Source organism: Ptychodera flava, chromosome 7, assembly GCF_041260155.1.
Source record: "Ptychodera flava strain L36383 chromosome 7, AS_Pfla_20210202, whole genome shotgun sequence".
In the NCBI taxonomy this organism is placed as follows: domain Eukaryota; kingdom Metazoa; phylum Hemichordata; class Enteropneusta; family Ptychoderidae; genus Ptychodera; species Ptychodera flava.
The window spans coordinates 32926353-32946224 of NC_091934.1; the positions used below are offsets into that span (position 1 = coordinate 32926353).

The 19872-nt window shown below is 36.8% G+C and overlaps 1 protein-coding gene across 2 annotated transcripts in view; it reads left to right on the forward strand.

Annotated features, from left to right (window-relative positions):
- Positions 1-17172, forward strand: part of LOC139137320 (protein RCC2-like) — a 63198-nt gene extending 46026 nt beyond the window's left edge. Inside the window, exons 6-11 of one of the 2 annotated variants that reach the window (XR_011553366.1) lie at positions 7238-7352; positions 8929-9095; positions 9412-9592; positions 10710-10815; positions 11077-15913; positions 15965-17172. Coding sequence is in view for 1 of the 2 variants with exons in the window: in XM_070705350.1 (XP_070561451.1) it covers positions 7238-7352; positions 8929-9095; positions 9412-9592; positions 10710-10815; positions 11077-11329 (822 nt within the window). In the remaining variant the exon portion in view is untranslated. Of the gene's footprint in view, positions 1-7237; positions 7353-8928; positions 9096-9411; positions 9593-10709; positions 10816-11076 lie in introns of both variants that reach the window. The other variant, XM_070705350.1, reaches the window with a different exon arrangement.
- Positions 17173-19872: the final 2700 nt, after the last annotated feature.

The window sequence follows — 19872 nt, forward strand, 5'->3', positions numbered from 1 at the left end:
AGGTTCTTATTGTACGAAATCTAAAATCAACTATGTACAGTGCATGAAAAAGAGCGACTGAATTATTTAAACTTTTTTTGAAACATTTCCATGTTTGGGTGTGAATACCCCTGTATGATCTCTTCAGTTGGAATGATAGACTGTTTTAATCCATAATGAACTTTATTATCATGTCAAAATACATCGTGTGCATATGCATGAAAACATTGCCGACAGGTCAAGTCTTTGAAATCAAGTTCATCGACTTGTTAGTGTGAAATGATTTAGCAATAAACCTCATCCAGCAACGGTATACCACGATTGCTCTTGCACATATTATATGTTGTGAACTGGTCAAAGTCTCATGGTATACCTGTCGACGAGACAGTTTATTGCTATTATATGATAATATTAAATTGAAATTCTGGCATGAAACGTCAAAAAGGGAATTTTTCTCTAGGTGAGAGCTTCGGCCTGTTCCAGAAGTGCTATATTGCAAATATAGCATGGTTGTTTTCACGTCTCGACCAATCAGATCATAGTACTTGCGTCATCAATATACTGATATTGATATGATTCAGTTTAGTAGCCTGAAATGAATGCTGCATTTTAATGTTTAACAGAATATCCCACAGCAGTCCAGGTTGAAATACAATCCTCAGAATTAATTCTGATGGATGCTGTTCTGGGAAGGAAGTTAATCTTTCTTTGATGAGAAATATCAAAATCCTTGAATGTTTCATAAGTTGGTCCCAATTAAGATATCAATTGGACAGCATATAGCTTTCCGTGCAGGGTTTAAAAGCTGACAGGTCAAACAATTTTCGGCGTTTTCTTTTAATACTGAGTCATGGTAAACTGTGGTACGGATTGAGGGCATCTAAAGGAAATCATAAAAGCTTTTGGAAAATTGCAAAGGGAGCCTAGATGTGTTGCTTAGCAACAGCCATGGTGTATTTCACATAATCTTGTGAGTGGAAGCAACCAAGTTTATTTGGGATCCAGAACAGATGATAACAAAGACAAAGATCTGATGGGATACTGTGATCTATCTTGTATCCCTTGACATTTCAATCTTGTCTTTATCAAGAGTAAATTTCCACTCTCTATTTGAAGAAACTAGCTGACGCTCATTAGAGACAGAATCCTTGCCCCTTGCCGAATAACCGTAGACTCAAATCAATTTCCAACTGCAAGATGAAGTGTCCTGATGAAAGTGTCAGTGAGTTTATACACCAAATATATCAGCTATGTAGAGTTAAACTGAAATACCACTATTCAAAGTATGTTTTTGCACTTGACGGTGCCAGCAAAATCACAGAAAGAAACAAAATTCATCGAGTTTTCATAATTTCATATGAGAAGCTAATATATGTGTTACATGTGGCATGATTTCCTGGTTACCTTCTGCACAGTTTCAACAGAAAAAAAAACTGTGCTCTGAATTTCTAGCCCTCTGATCAGTAACAGATTTGATGTCTCACCTTTTCTCACCAAAACTCCTTGGTTCAACTTTGTAGTGTACAAATGATATCATAGGACCTGTACACCACAATGCATGGGGTAGGAGGTCTTGAGTCCTGTAATTTTTTCAGCTTTACTCATTCCCCCTATTTCATGTTTGTTCGCTGTTTGTTTAACTAGAATAACAACAACACTTAGGTTGCAACAAAGTTTCACTGTGAAGGAGTTAAAACCACCATAACCATAATATAACAATGAATGATACAACCATGATGTAACCATATGGTAACCATAACCATAATATAACCATGAATGATGTAACCATGATGTAATCATAAGGTAACCATGATGTAACCACAACCATGATATTACCATGAATGATGTAACCATGATATAATCATAAGGTAACCATGATGTAACCACAACCATGATATTACCATGAATGATGTAACCATGATATAATCATAAGGTAACCATGATGTAACCACAACCATGATATTACCATGAATGATGTAACCATGATATAATCATAAGGTAACCATGATGTAACCATAAATGATGCAACCATGATATAACCATTAATGATGTAACCATGATATAACCTATAGTAACCATGATGTAACCACAATATTTTTCAGTAATTTATTTCCTGTGCAAACAACAGTTTCTTGCTCTTTTCCTGAAAGAATGTTGAAATACATGGTATTTCACATGCCAAAATAGTCTACCTGTGGGATTTGATGTTGTTATTTGCTTATAAATTCAGATGTAAATAATACTGAGACACATTAGGTAATTTACTCTTTATGGTTCAGATGTTAAATCTATACATAGAGCTGCAAATATGTCTTCTCATCAAAGTCTTTGGAAGTCAATATGACATGCTTCAGATATGCAAAATAATACTTTGAATGAGTCATGTGACATTGAATATTTTTGTGTTGAAAAAATTTGTTGTTCAATGAAACATGATACTGTTGTAGGAATAGAAGCTGGTTTGCCTCTGTCAGAAAAAAAAAACCTTCAACAATCATGAAGTCTTTATTCAAAGCCCTGACAATTACTGAAGACTCGGCTCTCTTTTCAGTGCATTTGATATTTGCCTTGGGGCAGCATTCAGAAAGTGAAATGGGAAAGGAGGTATTTAGTTTCCAGACACACAGATAATAACAGCAGTGTGTACAGACTGGGGAAAAAATATCAACGAAAGAAAAGCAGAAATGGAGAAAGCGTATTCTGCTTGATGCTTTTTCTGTTAAATAAATTTAGCTGTTTACAGACTGCATCAATGTTCATGAATAACAGAAAAATATTACGATGAAATGACTGACAATTTGCAGCAAGCGTAAAAATATTTGATCTCACTCTTCATGAATAATTTCAGTGGAGTCGATAGTGGTTCTAAAGCATGCCCTGATGGACAACTTATTCAAAGCGGATTTCAGTCGCAACAGAATAGAAAAAGCCTGTGACCTATGACCTCCACTTGTTTCTAATCAGTGTCAGAAAAAGTGAGGGGAAAAATAACACATTAGAGTGGTGTACAGAAGTGTGTTCATGCTTGAACGGTTCAATTCCAGAAAATGTGATCAGATATAAAAGGTTCCGGGACTGCTTACAATAGACAATGGGGACACTCACCAAACTGAGATATGTCGAGCATTAGGGAAAAAAGCTGGTCGTCATGCAGTTGAGATGTTGTTGCCATGGGGATTATTCAAATTGGTTATATGTCCATTGATATGCGATGGAGTTGATCGGAGGGCTTATATCGTTGCATAGCCAGTGAAGCAATTGATGTCGTCTTTTTGTGAGTCAACAATATGTGACAGCGTCACTATGGCAACATGGATTTCAGCGAACCTGTCCATCCATCCTCTCCAGAGAACATTATCTTCAACAGACAAGATTTGTTGAAACTGTCATCCTCAATACTGTTTTCTCAACGTCATCACTTGTATGTTTATTTTCTCATCAGATAATTTGATTACGGTACATGAATTTTCGGAACTCAGCAGAACAGCGCTCTCAAAATCTGTGGTTCATCTTTCTTCACATTTGATGTTGCGTGTCAGTTCCGACCAGATCCATTTTTCAGTACATGCTGTCAAATTTCCAAGGCCCGATAAATTATGTTCGTCAGTTACTTCAGAAAGACTCTCCCCGTCAGAATTCCTCAAAGGCACTGTAGCCGTTGATGTACTTTCAGACCAGCAATTCAGCAAAGCGCTGGTTGATAGGCGGCAGATCAGTAGTCTTACGTGTTGTATGATGAAGCATTGCTTTAGAAATGGTTCTGACATCTTCCAAACTCTCACCATAAGATAAATGACCCAACGTTGGATATATAGCAATTGATAGGACTTGCTGTATGTTTGGACATAAATGATGTGTTTCAGGCAGAACTGCCAGCTTTGATGTTGTCCTCCATTTGTTGGGTTATTACAAAGAGGTGGAGAAAACAGAATAATATCTGATGGTTCATCACTATATGTAGTATGGTGTAAATGCTAAAAAAAATGTATGACTTTGCTTCTTGCTTTCTCTGTTCGTTCCTTTCATTTATTTATTTATTTATTTATTCATTTATTTATTTCTTTATTTCTTTAATCAATCATCCAACAAGCAAAGCTCAGCTACCTCTTCAGGTACCCTTCACCCATTTCCCAGTGAATCTAGGGCACAGCACCAAACTTGAACTTCACACCCTTTGATAGCTAGGGTCTGAAACTCCAAACTTACTGCCCCCTGATTGTATGTCCAGTACTGTAGCTACTGCACTGAGATGCTTCCTCTGTTCTTTAGATACCTAATAACTCCAAACACGCAACATATAGCAACCAAGTTGTGTTTCACGTCAAAAGCAGTATTAAACTCAGCATCTTTGTGACAAATGTGTTCAAGGTATCTGTTCTTTGCAGAACTTCACATGTAGCTTGTAATGACACTGGGAAAAGGTACCAATAGGCTGTTCTGCATATGGCTTTTCATGCATTGCACATGAATTACATGAGAATGTCCGATGGACGGAGCAATTGATGGTGATCTCTGTGATCTGGTTAAGCCTGTTCATTCCAAACTCCTGATTACCGTTGATAAAAATTGGCCTGGGCCTAACTATGGTGATCGAAAGGTTAAAGTAGTGTGCGATTTGAAAGTGAAACTGTTAAACTTAAATCGAAACTTTCTTCAAGGAAACTTTGGACCATCTTTCATAGTCGAGAATAAAAATCAACCATCATCCTGCACATTTTGCATATAGCAAATAAAATGATGATATGTAAAATTTAAGTGGTAGTGAAATTCAAGATGGCCTCAATTCTGTGCGTCAGCTCTACAGGGAAACATAAAAATATAACTTTTCACAAAACAGGAAGATTAAAACTTGATTTGCACCAGGGTCTTGAAAGTGATTCCACACACACAGGATGCAAATTAAGTATTTAAAAAATTTGAGAGTCTGGAGATCGGTCTTTGAGGCACATCGAACTGTAAGCCTATTATTCCATTGCTATGGAGATACAAATTTGTTGCAGATAACCATATGACAAGGTGAAACTTGAGTTAGTGACAGGAGATGGAGGCTATCCATATAGGCATGAGTGGCATTTAGTGTATGAACAGACCAGCTCCCTAGCTGTGTCATTGTTATGCAAGCCACATCTAATAGGAAATAGTATACATGCATACGCACATGCATGACGAATGTAGCCATATAAATATTCAAAGCCCTTCCAATTGCTGCGAGTCGTGTAAGTGTTCGCTTACCGCAATTATTCCTTGAGATGTTGTTAGAATTCCGGGATAGATGTCTGACGCAGTAATAGGGGTGTTCGGTCGCTCATGCATAATGTGAGGTGTTTTGCACGGTTCTAGTTGTGGATCTTTGAAATAGCTGACCGACGTGAGACTGTAGAAGTGGTACAGGAAATTGACTGTGACAAAATGCAATGCATATGTACCTCCATTTAGTTGAAAATGCAAAATGTTTGGCATATTGAGTTGGCATCTCCAACAGTATTAAACCATTATTGAAGGATATATGATTTCTTTTTGTGCCGAAGGGAGCTGAGATAACTCAGACAGCAGAAATAAAATTACATAGATATTTATTAGAATTTCATGTCGAGTCAAATGGGTGTAAGTCCCAGGTGTAGCATGTAAAAATCAGCAGTCGTTATCAAAAATGACGTTTTACAACTCTTGACCTGAAAAAATATAAAATATTGAACTTTTTGTCAAATTTTCATATCCTTGCATTCACTGATGTAACCCAATAGAGACACATCACACTGCTTCTAATTGCTCGCCTTTGACACCAAGACAGTGTCAGTGATGCAGAGTGGAATTATATTTATTCATCAAAACATTGCACCATTTCCTGACTCAAAACAGACAAAGCCGTTGTTTTGCACATGTATATTTTCTACATCAAACAAAAATTTGAACTCATTTAGTCACATGATATTATTTTGACCTGTACCAAATCTAAAGAAGTTGTTCTTTACAAAGTTTTCCCATACACTTGAAATGTAGTAAGCTTCATCGATCAAATAATAAGTTTCTGTGTGACTGAATGCTAAGTCCAATGACAGTGGAGTCCGATGACCTTTGGTGTTATTAGCCCTAGTTCACCTTTAACCCTTTCATCACCATGGTTTGTCCCAATCCATTGTTTTCTATGGTAAAGTTGACCTGTATACAGGGAACTGGGGTGAAAGGGTTAAAGAGAGGGGGCAACTTTCTTGTTTACAAATGGTTCACTTCATACATGATATCTAGATGTATCTTTCAACATTTCTTCAACATTTCAGTTTCACGAAATACAATATGACAAAACATGCCTTAACTTTCATTGATGACTGACGTATCTTTAATATAGCGTGTACATTTGTTGTGTGGGTCCAGTTAGTCCCGTACAACCTTTGAGTGCAGTTCCGACGACCCCAACTATTAACCTTACAGGTGTTTTACACAAATACCAAGAGAAAAAAAACTCTGATTGGATCGGACTACCGGTAATTTTTGAAAAGTCACGATGATGAAGTTGGACAATGAGTTAAGACCAGTCTGAAAATTGAACTGATGCAAAATTATGCTGCTGAACTACGATTTCTTTCAATGCACGAGTGGAATTTTTGTTATGTATGCTTGGCTGAGACACTGGGCAGGTCTCTTGTCAGCATGCGGCCATATTATCCAGTGGCTGAAAAAGGCATTTTGAAAACATTAAAAATGTAGACTGTGCTTGTCAAGCTCAGTTTTAAAAGGTGTAGAATATAAACTTTACTGATAAAAATATTAGAATTCTGTTCTAATTCGTCATATGTTTTGTTATGGTTATTGAAACTGAATATCTTTGACCACTTTGAGATGCAGATGACTCATAATTTTTTATTCAACCAGAAGAGCTCTGATACTAAAAAACCAAAGCATCCATTCTTGTGTCAAAATTTTTCTCCAACGAATATTTATTTGTGTATATTATGATAGAGTTCTCTATTTACAGAAACCCCTAACACCAAATCGGGACAAAATTTTGCTGATGCTTGTATTGCAATGCTGAAAATTAAAAATTATTTTTCTAAATGCACCCTGCATGGATTGCAACTGTACAAGCAATATTAGCAAACAGTGAATTTCATAATTTTTGCAGATTGCGCCCGTAGCTGTAATGACATCGTTCAATTATCTCACCGGGGTTTACGATAGAGGCCAACTCATTGTGTAAGTTGCATGCGGGCCAGATTTTTGCTGTGATATCATTAGTGATACTGTATAATTGTATTGCCAGGTGTCCTTCAAAGGCCAGCCCATTGTCAAAGTTGCATGCGGGGCAGATTTCAGTATGATCCTCGACTGCAAGGGAAGTCTCCATTCATTTGGACATCCAGAATATAGTCAACTTGGTAAGCCAGCCGTCTGCTTTCTTTTTCTGTCAAGGTCATTGATCAGTGTGTTCTTTTCTCATTCCTCATCTTTTGATTTTTGTTGAACTTACATTGTCTGCAAATGCTTTTAGAAAAGTAATCGTTCTCGTAAGGCTTTACTAGATGTAATTCGCATTTCGCTTGCAAATTTATTTTTAAATTTAAAGAAATAATTTCTCATATTATGTACTCAAGCAAACCTGTGTATGTACTTGTAGTGCACTTGTACTTATCAGTCTGAGGTAAACAGGATATTTTAGAACCCCCTGCCCCCCCCCCCCCCCCCCCCCCACACCAAAAAAAATATGGCAGTCAATCTACGACGCTATCAAAAGTGATGAAATTATGTAGATGCTTACTGTTGGTTAAAATAACAAGTATGATAAACTGCTTTGTGTATATTAGGTCAAGTACAAATGATGTCATTGAGGCATCTCCGAGAGTTTGGTCATTGCACACAGGTCCATCGAATGAGGAAAGTGGATTGAAATTTTCGCATATAGTTAAAACAACTCAAAAAAGAAGTATGACAAGCCTCTGAGAGTGCATCACCAGCAAAAACACGATAGGAAATCATTGTGAAAGCAATTACAAATTAAAAACTTGACAGTTCTTGAAACGGCCGATAGAGAAAAATCGCAATCAACTGTTCATGCATTATAGGCGTGAAATCAATCATACCGCTGCATTTCATCTAATTCACCACAACTGAAAGTTGGCATTTTGCCAAAGGCACCTCATGAAACATAAATTATTGATCATATTCTGTGATAACATCGTGCTTGCTCCCAAGATCTCTGTATAGGGCGACCATTTTTAATACCAAGAGCAATATATGGATATTAAAGGCATGTTATTATTAGAGAGTCCATTTATTTTTATGATATAAGTATAAGGTCTCAAATCTATATGTTGATCAATGTGGCGTTACATAAATTCAATATGCAGAGGAAACCTTGAACATTTTCGTATGATAATGATATTCAGTATCAAATATCAGGTTTTGTATTATATTTCTCATACTTCACTTTGCCCCACAACTTATCACAAGTACTGTAGATGATAAACTATGGTCTTCAATGTCTTTGAAACCAAAATGTCTTTATTTGATCGCTGTGATCTGTTAAAGATGGTCAGAAATACCTAATGGTTTTTTAAAAAATATGCAAGAGTGTTTAAAAAAATTGAAGTAAAATGTGTCTTGGCATACGTCAGAAACATTTGAGTTTAACTTTGAAATGACATTTACAATTCCTGAAAGACTTATGTCATTTTGAAAGATGACCTTCTCTGATTGGAAGGTTTGAAGGATGATGCATTTGCAAAAGTCGCACAACAGAATCAAGTCACTGAAAATTGAAAATCTCATTTATGTAGTATAGGTAGCTGGTGATTAGGTGCCAACACAAAGCAAAGTAGACCGTGATAGTTGCATCCGTATTAACCGTAGTTGTTTCGCTACCTTTCTGATGTGTTAATTTGAAAGTTGTTCATCACCCAGATTTCAAGACACACATACATTGACACATATTGTTATCTGTTCTAACATTTGCAGGACACAACAACGACGGCCAGTATTTCGTCACCTCCACAAAACACTCTTTTGACTGCCAGCTCATTCCCAGGAAAATCACCATGTTCGTGGAGAAGACACGAGAAGGTCATATCGTTCCCGTGCACAATGTTTTACTGACTGACGTAGCCTGCGGAAACAACCATACGGTATGCTGCGGTGTTTTCAACCGTCCAGTGTTTTTTCAACAAAATTGTGAATGGCTGAGTCACTCCATAAACAATCACAGATGCTACCCTAAAAGAAACTTTGAAACCACAATATATAGTAATCAGACCCTCTAGAGACATGATATGGATTTCCTTTGTTTTTATAATTTCTTTAGTTATTTTGTTCTTTATTTGTATCTGTATCGTTAATATACTGCCACAGAAAAATGATCATAGACCTTTTAAGGTAGTATTGATCATGTTATAAATATTTCAGAAACAGTACCCAATACAAACATTTGTTTCTCTCCATCAGATTGCACTTGATATCAGAAAACGGGTCTTCACTTGGGGTTTTGGTGGATATGGACGCCTGGGCCATGCAGAACCCAAAGATGAAAAAGTTCCACGAAACTTGAAAACTTTTGACATGCCTGGCAGGGGTGTGAGCCATATTTATGCAGGGTCATCTTTCTCTATGGCTGTCAGCGAACAAGGTATGCAATTTTCTGCTTGTAATGAAACACTGCCCTTACAATATGGCTGTTAGCAGACAAGATAGCGCCACCTTTTATATAACTAGGGTGGCATCTCGCTTTTTTTAATAAAACGTTTTTCAGGTATTTTTAGTCTCTTCCTTTCAGTGATTTTACAGTTTTGTATTTTATTTTTTGATACTTTTGTGGCTTTTTGCTGTATTTTTATTTTGTAATGCTTATTGAGTAAATTTTGTATTCAAACCTTCTACCTGATGTTAAATATTGCTTCGTATACCAAAGAGTAATAATTACTCATGTACTTTTGATTTGCATAATCAAACAATGCATACTAATTGAATTTGCATAAATGAATATATTTATGAAGGAATTGTGCATTTGATACATAATATAACTGATCTCTAGTGCCTGAAACTCGTGTGATGGATTTTCTGTTCATTACATATTTTTTTGTGCATGTATTGAAATTAGAACAAAAGAATTTTGATATGTGGCAGAGTGATGATAATCGTAGATGTGTGACAAGTATCTTCTCAAAGCGAAAATGATGCGTCAATGACGTAACTGCAAACCTTATTGTTTGACCGAAACCTGTTCCTATCAGTGGCGATGGTGAACCTATGAACAGGAAATTTGGGTTGAACAGGTACTACTTTACAAGTACATACAGTGGTGTTGAGCTGAGGCAAGAGAGTTTCCAAAAGTTCCTAAATAGACTCAGAGTTGTGAGTGAAGGACACTCTGCATGATATGGAACAGGAGGTTCAGTTTGCCTTGTAGTATTCTCCTAGACTTAGGGTGCCTTCTTACTGACACATACTCCCTAGGATACTGTTGAATTTTACTGTTCTGTGTGACCCTAGTGCTAGGAAAAGTAGTACTCCCTAGGATACTGTTGAATTTTAATGTTCTGTGTGACCCTAGTACTAGGAAAAGTAGTACTGTCTAGGATACTGTTGAATTTTAATGTTCTGTGTGACCCTAGTGCTAGGAAAAGTAGTACTCCCTAGGATACTGTTGAATTTTAATGTTCTGTGTGACCCTAGTGCTAGGAAAAGTAGACTGCAACACTTGAGTGTGAAATCTGTAAATGATGTTGTTCTTATCAACACAACAGGACAGCTGTTCTTCTGGGGCCAAACTAAAACAACAGGGGAAGCTACAATGTATCCCAAACCAGTTCAGGATCTCACAGGTTGGAAAGTTCGAAGTGTCGCCTGCAGGTAAGCCCAGAGTCTTCACAAACTCCTCCTACCAATTTCTTCCAAGTTGCTGACTGAAGAATCGGGGGTACAGAAGCATTTTACACATTCATTCACTGTATCAGATCGGGAAGGGTGTGTGGATCAGTCCATCGAAAAAGAGGGATGACAAGATTAAATAAAGCACCGTGTGTGACCGTAAGCATTACGTCTATGATAATTTGTTTTGATCAATTTTTTGTGAGGCATTTGCAATGTTTGTTTGTTTTCCATTTGTTGCAGCAATCACAGCATTGTTATCGCAGCCGATGAGAGTGTGATAAGCTGGGGTCCCGCACCAACCTACGGTGAGCTTGGTTACGGTGACCACGCGCAAAAGTCTTCCACACAGCCGAAAGAGGTGAAGCCATTAGAAGGTGTATACGTCCACTCGGTCTCTTGCGGGTATGGCCACACATTGATGGTGGTACGATCGGATACAGAAGACGACAAGGAAAAAATCAAGAAGTTGCCAGAGTTGGAAGTAAAGACTTGAGTCCAGTGTCTTTATTCCACGGAGCAGAACTCATCATACTACTATGACTCTCTGTTGTTGACAAAAAATACTGTTTACAGGTGTGCAGGATTTTTCAAAGCCAAATGCAAATGCTATCTTACTCATGATTGGCTGGTGAAGACTGCCATCAGATTAAATAGCATTTCTCAGCCTATCAAATGTCATTTCACAATTTGCATTCTTTTTAATCTTAATCTGTCTGTCTTTTTTTTTCTCTATAATCACAAGTAGATCTGAGGTTTTTGCAAAAACTCCAGTCTTCTCTCTGATAGTTCATAATAAATTTTCATGTTTTGGAGATGCTGCAGACTTCTCGTAACCATGCAATAACCATGGCAACATCACTATTTGTTGTCATGGTATGTGTGTTGTCATGGTGTGACTCAGTGTCACAGGAAAAAACCATGGCAACAAAAATGACAACCTCAAAGCCTTTCATGACATTTTCCATTTTCATTTGAATTCTGTTACAACCATACTTACAACCATTCTGTAGGATGGCAATTAAACTTTTTCCACTAATAGAAAAATGATTTTTTCCCGAACTCATTATCTTAGTGTTTTGATAGTCTTGAGCAGTTTTCCTTTTTTTAGAACATTTATGTAGATTTTATTTCAGCTTTAGTTGTCATGGGATTCCATTGTTAAATTATCCATGCATCTCCAGAATTCGGATGAATGAGCGTATTTTATCAGAATTCTAAATTGCTCACTTGACACTTTGACATATTGCTATCCAATAGCGTATGGCAGTAAACAAGCCCCAAATGACTTTTATCAAATAGTTGAAGACCATGCCACAAAAAAATTGGTTGTCATATTAACCCTTAAAGCTTCTTCGATCTTATTTCTGCTTGTCTGCCAGCCATGCTAGATATCAGGGGTTAAAGGTCAAGAACGACTTCCATATTGGATGTCGAAGACTGAAACTGACTCCTTTTACAATAGACGACAGGATTAGTATGAGAGACGGAGGCTTCAAAATGAAGCTGTCGATATGTACATATTCAAAAATTTTGATGATTTGGAAACTTTATGACATCCAGTACAATTTGACACAAGTACTTTACCATTTATTCCAGCTGTTTTGTCACCAGTTGGGAACGTTGACATCTCCTATGACTTTCTTGAAATGTACGTTGTGTACGTTTGTGTTAGCTAGTCATATTTCTCAATTCTTTGTGTTTTGCTCGTCATCTAAGAGCCAAGAGAACATTATTCTAGTTCTCTTGTCAGTCGTATCATATGTATATCAAGGTCAGAGTTGACAGGGTCAAAGGTCAGCTGCCAGAATGTGTGATGGACAGTAGGTAAATCCTATCAAAAACGATTTTTAAGTTATTTTGGGTTTTTTGTATGTTTTTTTAGTTTCCTAGGAAATGCCAGTTTCACAGTTTCAGTAGTTGAGAGTAGATAGTTTATTTTATCATATTTAACTCATCGTTTGTGCTTGGTAGGGTGACGCTGGTCTGAAAAATCCCCACGAATCAGCTTTTTAGTTCCCAGCTTGTTAAAAGCGTTGCCATGGAATGTTGCTGTCTCTACATAGTGAATGATAAAGAATGTGTTTGCCGGTATGACATGTTTTTAGACATTTCAAGCAAAATACGGCTAAATCAAAACCATGTCATTAACCCCCTCTCCACAGTTCTTCCATGGTTGAACTGTATTGTTGCTACTGATTAGTTTGACCTTTCTACAGGGGCACATGGGAGGAAGGGTCAATTCTGCATTTCTTTTAATAATCATTGATGTGTGAAGTAACTTTCCCAACATTGCCAAATTCCTAGAACATGCAAATTTTAAAACATTCAGTTTGTCGTGTAGGTTTTCCTTCCAGTTGTTGACATGTGCGCAGGGAGTTTGTTCCAATATTGAGCATAAAAGATTAACCTTAAAATCATGAATTTTCAGCAGGATTCAATTTCACTGCTTTTTGATGTCTCTGGCATTGTGTTCAGGATTATAAATTTACCAATTTTGCAGTTAACCCTTTCACCACCATGGTTTGTCCCAAATCCATTGTTTTCTATGGTAAAGTTGGACCTGTATACAGGGAACTGGGGGTGAAAGGGTTAAAAACAATAGAATCAATTGTCGTTTAGCATTTACACTGAGGTTTCATAGTCTGGATTTCATGTATCATTGAAAGTTAGAGAAATTCGGTCCCTTTGAATTCTTAAAGGGATATAGTTGTCAGAACTGCGCCAGTGCGAGTTTCTTGTTTACAAACAATGTATTTCGTGCACAATTTCTAGATGCACCTAATCATCATAGCTGCAACATTTAAATTATACGATGTAGATTATGACAGACATGTTTTAAGTTTCATCAATCACCATCGTACCTTGGATACAGTGTTGCCATGGGTCGTATGCGTCCCATACAACTTTTGAGCCCAGTTCTCACGACTATATCCCTTGATTGCCTTTATAAATACACAGAGGTCACAATTTGTAAATCAATCTTTGTTCGACATCAATCCAAATGACACTCTTTTATCTTTTGTGTGTGTGCAAATCAGCATATGTACCATAAAATTCTGACTATCTTGTCATATGTATTGACATGGAGAGAAAAGCAAGAAGCAAGATTTTTAGCCATGGAAGAAAAAATTCATGCTGCATTGGTTAATCAGCGTTAGCTGCCAAGACAACCAGTACAGAATACAAGACACACAGACGTCATTTGAACTCCTTGCCAATTGGATACCACTCCTTTTTCTTTGCCAACAAACTGAACTCATTCATTTCCTGAATGGCATAGGTCAAAGGGTACAAACTTTTCCCTTTGTTGGTAGCCATGCATGAGGGAAGGAGCATTAGTGTTTGTACACCTGAAACAACAATATGATTCTACGGTCTGATTCATTGAAAAAACATGATATAGTAGTCTGCTGAGCTAAGGATGGCAAAGTCATCCGTTCTTATACTTCATTGACGTTTCAAATTTGCTTACATTACCAGTTGTGTCATTTTCCCCAAGTCCATGAAGCCCTTCTTTGTCAAAAAGACAAAGCGCCCTCTACGGTCCAATCACATTCTGTTACAACTTCTGGTCAGGTATCACTCTTGCTTTTGTACTTCCGCATGCAGTCAACCGCAACACAAGTGCCAGCCGATGGGCTTGTGTGTTTATGCCGTCAGCAAAGGGGAAAAGATGGTAGCGCCATTCAAAGAAACTATATTGGAGTGAATGCATAAATACATTGACTGAAGACACTCTAAAATATTTCAGTGGTGTCAGTTTGTTTTATGCGCTGTGTTTTCAAATTTCCTAAAGTGTAAGAAACAGTATATCAACACTGCAACGTGTAAGCTGTCATCTTTGAGTTAAAAAGAAAGAAAAGTCCATTGAAAATATTTTATTTTGAAGGAAATAAGAGTTTGGACAAGATAGAGAGTGTCAAATTGAAGGATAGTTGTCTACGTTGTCTACTGTCAGAAAAAATGAAAGAAAGAAAAAAAAACTCAAAATAAAGTTTGATGAGTAGAATTGAAAAGAAGAGACAAGAAGATACTGTGAAAATCTACCAAAAGAGTTCTTCAAATTTAACTTGACCAAATTTAGACTATGCACAAATACAGTTACATTTTATGCAATGCTTCTTTTCTTGCAGCAAAGTCTATTTCACTTTCAGCTGCAACCTTACTCACAAGATGGAAATCATTATAACGTGTAAACGTTAACTGCTCAGAGGCATTGCACATATTAATTTGAACTTGCGGTCTTTGAAAGAAATGCTCCTGTGGAAATTTGTACCAATCATCATCATTACCAGTGTATCTGTTTATTTTTGCCAAAATTCCAATATGATGAACATTTTCATGAAGAAATCTCTGTGTCCACCCCGCTTGGGAATGAAAAGAAGGGTTGGCCAATTTACATAACAATGCACAATTTGCGTACATGAATATGAAAATATATTGTGTTGTATGGTTAGCGACATGTTAATCACTTAAAAAACACCAGTCCTCATTGATCCTTCATTTAGAAAATGAACCATCTTCAGTTCTTTATTTACATATCTGCACATAGTTCAAGAGGCGCTTCCGTTAAACTTGTAATTATCAGACATTCTCGTTTTGACAAGCAGATAACGGGATAAATCACAGACAAAGAGAAAGTGAAAGTGACATTTTCATTATTGAAAACGGGTTGGTAACGTATAAATACAAAAACTTTCAGTTCGATGATTTTGAAGAAAATGCAAACACATCAAATAGATAATGAATACTAAATTTATCTTTTACCAACAGCAGATGATTAGTATCATCCTTACTACATCCATTTTTGTTTTTCATGGGTCAAAGGGTTTATCTTTATAAGCCCCTCACTTGTCCAATTCTGTTCACAAAAGTCAAAGGGTGTATGTTTACTCATACCTTTATCACTCATTTGTCCACAAAGGTTGAAGGGTTTATGCTCACTCACCCCTTTATTACCTAATTGTCCACAAAGGTCAAAGGGTTTACGTTTACTCACCCCTTTATCACCCATTTGTCCACAAAGGTCAAAGGGTTTACGTTTACTCACCCCTTTATCACCCATTTGTCCACAAAGGTCGAAGGGTTTATGCTCACTCACCCCTTTATTACCTATTTGTCCACAAAGGTCAAAGGGTGTATGTTTACTCACCCCTCTATTACCCATTTGTCCACAAAGGTCAAAGGGTGTATGTTTAATGACCCCCTTATTGTCCACAAAGATCAAAGGGTGTGCGTTTACTCACCCTTTGTTACCCATAAAGGTCAAAGGGTGTACGTTTACCTCACTCCTTTGTTACCCATTTGTCTTCAAACTCAAAAGGTGTATGTCTACAAAACTGTTTATCTTCCTCTTCTATCCACTAAGGTGAAAGGGTTTATGTTTAAATGCCCGTTTGTTGCCCACTTCTCTCCTCAAAGACCCAAATTTGCCACAAAAACTTTGTATCCAAATGGGATCATGAAATGGATCTGCTCTGCATTGTGTAACTTAAATGTCTGCAAAGACGGAAAGTTTGTATATTGCATTGTACTTTGTGATAACACCCTGCAGACTTGCAGCGGTTTTAAATATTGAAAAATTTTGCATGTGAATTGACAGCAACATTCTATCCCATGAGGCATTGCAGGAATCAAAGTTTGAAAAGTCCGATGTCAAAAACTTGATGTGGTGATATCTTTAAATGATTACTTCATTTCAGTAGTTTTCAGTAAAGTTTCTATAGATTTCTGATCTCAATGGAGGCAGTTTGTCCTGTCCATATAGCATAGTGAATCGCTATCAACTAGTTCTGCGTGGTCTTTTTTTTTCTTGTTGACGGCAAAAAACAGCCAAACTAGTTTTATTATAGAAGCAGTATGCTGTACATTGCCTCTGTTTTTGAGTATCTGCTCAACTTATATTCAACTCTTCTGTATCACCCTGGGGGTGTCATTCCTAGACATTACTATCTGTGCACTTTTATCTAAACTTAAACGCGGAAATAGCCGGGGGTGACACTCCTATATTATGGACCAAAGAATGTCACTTTTTAAAACAAACAAGCCATGTCCACTTAAACTACCTCTGTGATTTCTTAGCACAGGGATGTCTGTCTTGCGAAAGTTTTGATCAATCATAGATCCTTTGTTTCTCGAGGGTCTGTGGATCAATATACTACAATGCATCTGTGCAATTTGCATAAAAACAAAAGTATGTTGTAATTTGATGCTAGGAGGCAGCATTTGAAATGCAACAGTAGATGTACTGAGAATGATTTTAAACTTATTAACCACATTTCTTAATGTAATAGAAGAGTTTTGCCAATAAAATTAATCATAACTTTAAAGATCAAATTATTTGTGTATTGTCTATTATTAGCTCTACTATCAGCGATGCAGAGATTATAAAATAGGTGGTTATTCGTTGTCGTCTGGCGTTGTCCATCAACTTTTTGCATTCAAAGTTTCTTCTTGAAAACTGTTAGTCCAAATACTTGTGTATTTGGTATACAGCTCCAAGGGATGACCTAAATTACATTTGTCCAAATACACAACTGTTTGTAAGGCCTACTTTTGCCAGTTTTGGTAAAGAGATATGCAGCAAGCCAATGGTCAGATAGCTTTGATATTTGGTATACATGTTCCTAGGGATAACCTTATCAAGATTAGCACACACTACTAGGTCAGCAATTTCGATATTACAGGATTTCTTTTGATAAATTTTTGCGAGATTTCAAAAGTCTTTTTGAAAACTTTCGTCCGATAGCAAATTAAGCAATCAAATTTGGTCCGTAAGTTCCAAGCGATAACCTGATTTAATTTTTCTAGTGGTAACAAATTTTGTATATGCCATTTTGGGGGTTAATTTTCTCATTTTTGGTCAAAACATGGCTTTCTTAATACAAAAGATGTTACAGCTGGAGTGTCAATATGAAGCTCCTTAGAGATTCACTCATTAAGTCTGATGTAATATGCAAATTAAAATTGAGAACTATTTTATTCAACACAATGTTTTTCTCTTTGAAACTTATCAGTCAATCGAATTAGCCTTGTGCGTTTCCAGAGATGACCTCATTTAGTTTTGTTGAAATGATAAAATTTGCATATACAACTTTTTTGAGAGAGATTGTTCTCTTATTAGGTCAAAACGTATGGTTTTTGTGACTGTCATACAGTTTTCAAATTCAATAATTATCTCGGGATTCCGTCATTAAGTCATGAATAAGTTTGCATAAAATGTGCATATTTAAATTATTGAGAGATTTTGCTTACGTAATTTTCAATTAAACAAATGCCTCTTTGAAAGTGTTTGTCCAATACAATCAACTTTGGTTTATAACTTTTCAGGGATGTTGTTCAGTTTTCTTCCAAATTATTGCAAAATTGGCATATTCAAATTTTGGGGTCTAAACATGATTGGAACTAATTTGGGAAAATTGGATCTCTATATTTTTCAAATTTCTCAATAATGTTAGGTGGGCCATAGCTGAATGTTGCGATGTTACAAATTACTCATAAAAAACAAGTATATAGGCTAACTTAAAAGGAAAAGCAGATGATGTTACATTTGCAGATTAAATCGACATTACTTCGCCATCCAATTATCCCAAATTAGTTCCAATCGTGTTTCTAGTTTTCTCTTTTTTAATCATAACTTGTTAGATATCACTGGTCGTAGAGATTTGAATTCAATATTTGGCTTCTCGACATCCAGGATACATCATTAATGTTATTAGCATAATCACTTCCCCATTATTATTATTATTAAGCACTAGAAATGACAAAAATTGTCCCTTTCTGCCGTAAAAGTTCATTACGCTGCAAACGAATACTACAGTTAGTAGTCTGCACTACATTACATATCAAAATGCACATCTTGAGGTAGGTCACTCTCCAGTGCAGGGGATACATTTGACTTTGGACGGAAATATGGCCGTGAAAGTCTTTTGCAATTCAGTGGCCTGATATCATTACCTAATATGATGAAATCGATACCCATATTATTGGCACATACGTGCTGTCACAGAGTTGTTAGTGTTGCTTTTTGTTTGGCTTTTGTGGGAGTTTCTTTGTTTTTGTCACCAACGAACGTTAACCTGTTCCAATTAATCCAGATACGCAATATTCCCATGGTCAACAAACCCTGAAGATAAAGTACTCCAGCAAATAAATAGTTATAAGAGCAACAATCGTAATTGTGCAAAGACTTTACTGTAAGTGTACTTAAAATGTTCACAACCAGTATTAACAACATCACTATAAGCCACAGCTACCGAATCTGGACGGTATTGAGTGACCGATGCAACCACAGACCCTCGAGAAAATTGGTCTCGAGGGTTCTATAATGCAACAGAGGATTTCATGCCGGTTTCCTACAGGGAAATATCCAACGACACTGCCTATATATATTACGCACATGTTGCTCCAGCGTAGGGGTACTGGGCGTTGACTGTCATGGCTTAAGGCAGGAAGGTCATTATCTGTCGATGTGTTGCCTGGTACATGATAGTCATGGCAACAACTCGTGGATTAACAAGTGCAGAATTATACACGTGACTTCGATCGATCTGGTAGTGACGTGTTAGGTTTTTGTCAATATTAAAAGAAAAAAAAAGAACGTTCAGGAGGATGACACCGCGTATCGTTGTTATAACGGTTCCTTGTGAGACAAAACTGAAAATTATTTTATGTCGGCGTCAAATGCAAATCTCTACCTAGACAACAAAAGAGATTTAAATCTCTTCTGGGCAACTACGATAACCTGAAAGAGATTGGTGACACAGCAGATAATTGGCAATAGCTGTTATTGATATTACAAGAGCATTGTACGTTTGGTTGTGACGTAGACGTCCTCTATCACGACGTAAGGAGGCACGATCCTGAGAGATGCCAGGCTCCAATGTATGTTGAAACGGCCCCTTCCAAAGCTCATGCAACAATTTTACAAATTTGCTTTTACAAGAGCAGCAAGTTTTTACCTTCTATGCTCACATCTTAACAATATTCATAATTGTCCCTTGTTACACAAGTACAATTTGCCCTTTTCAAACTTAG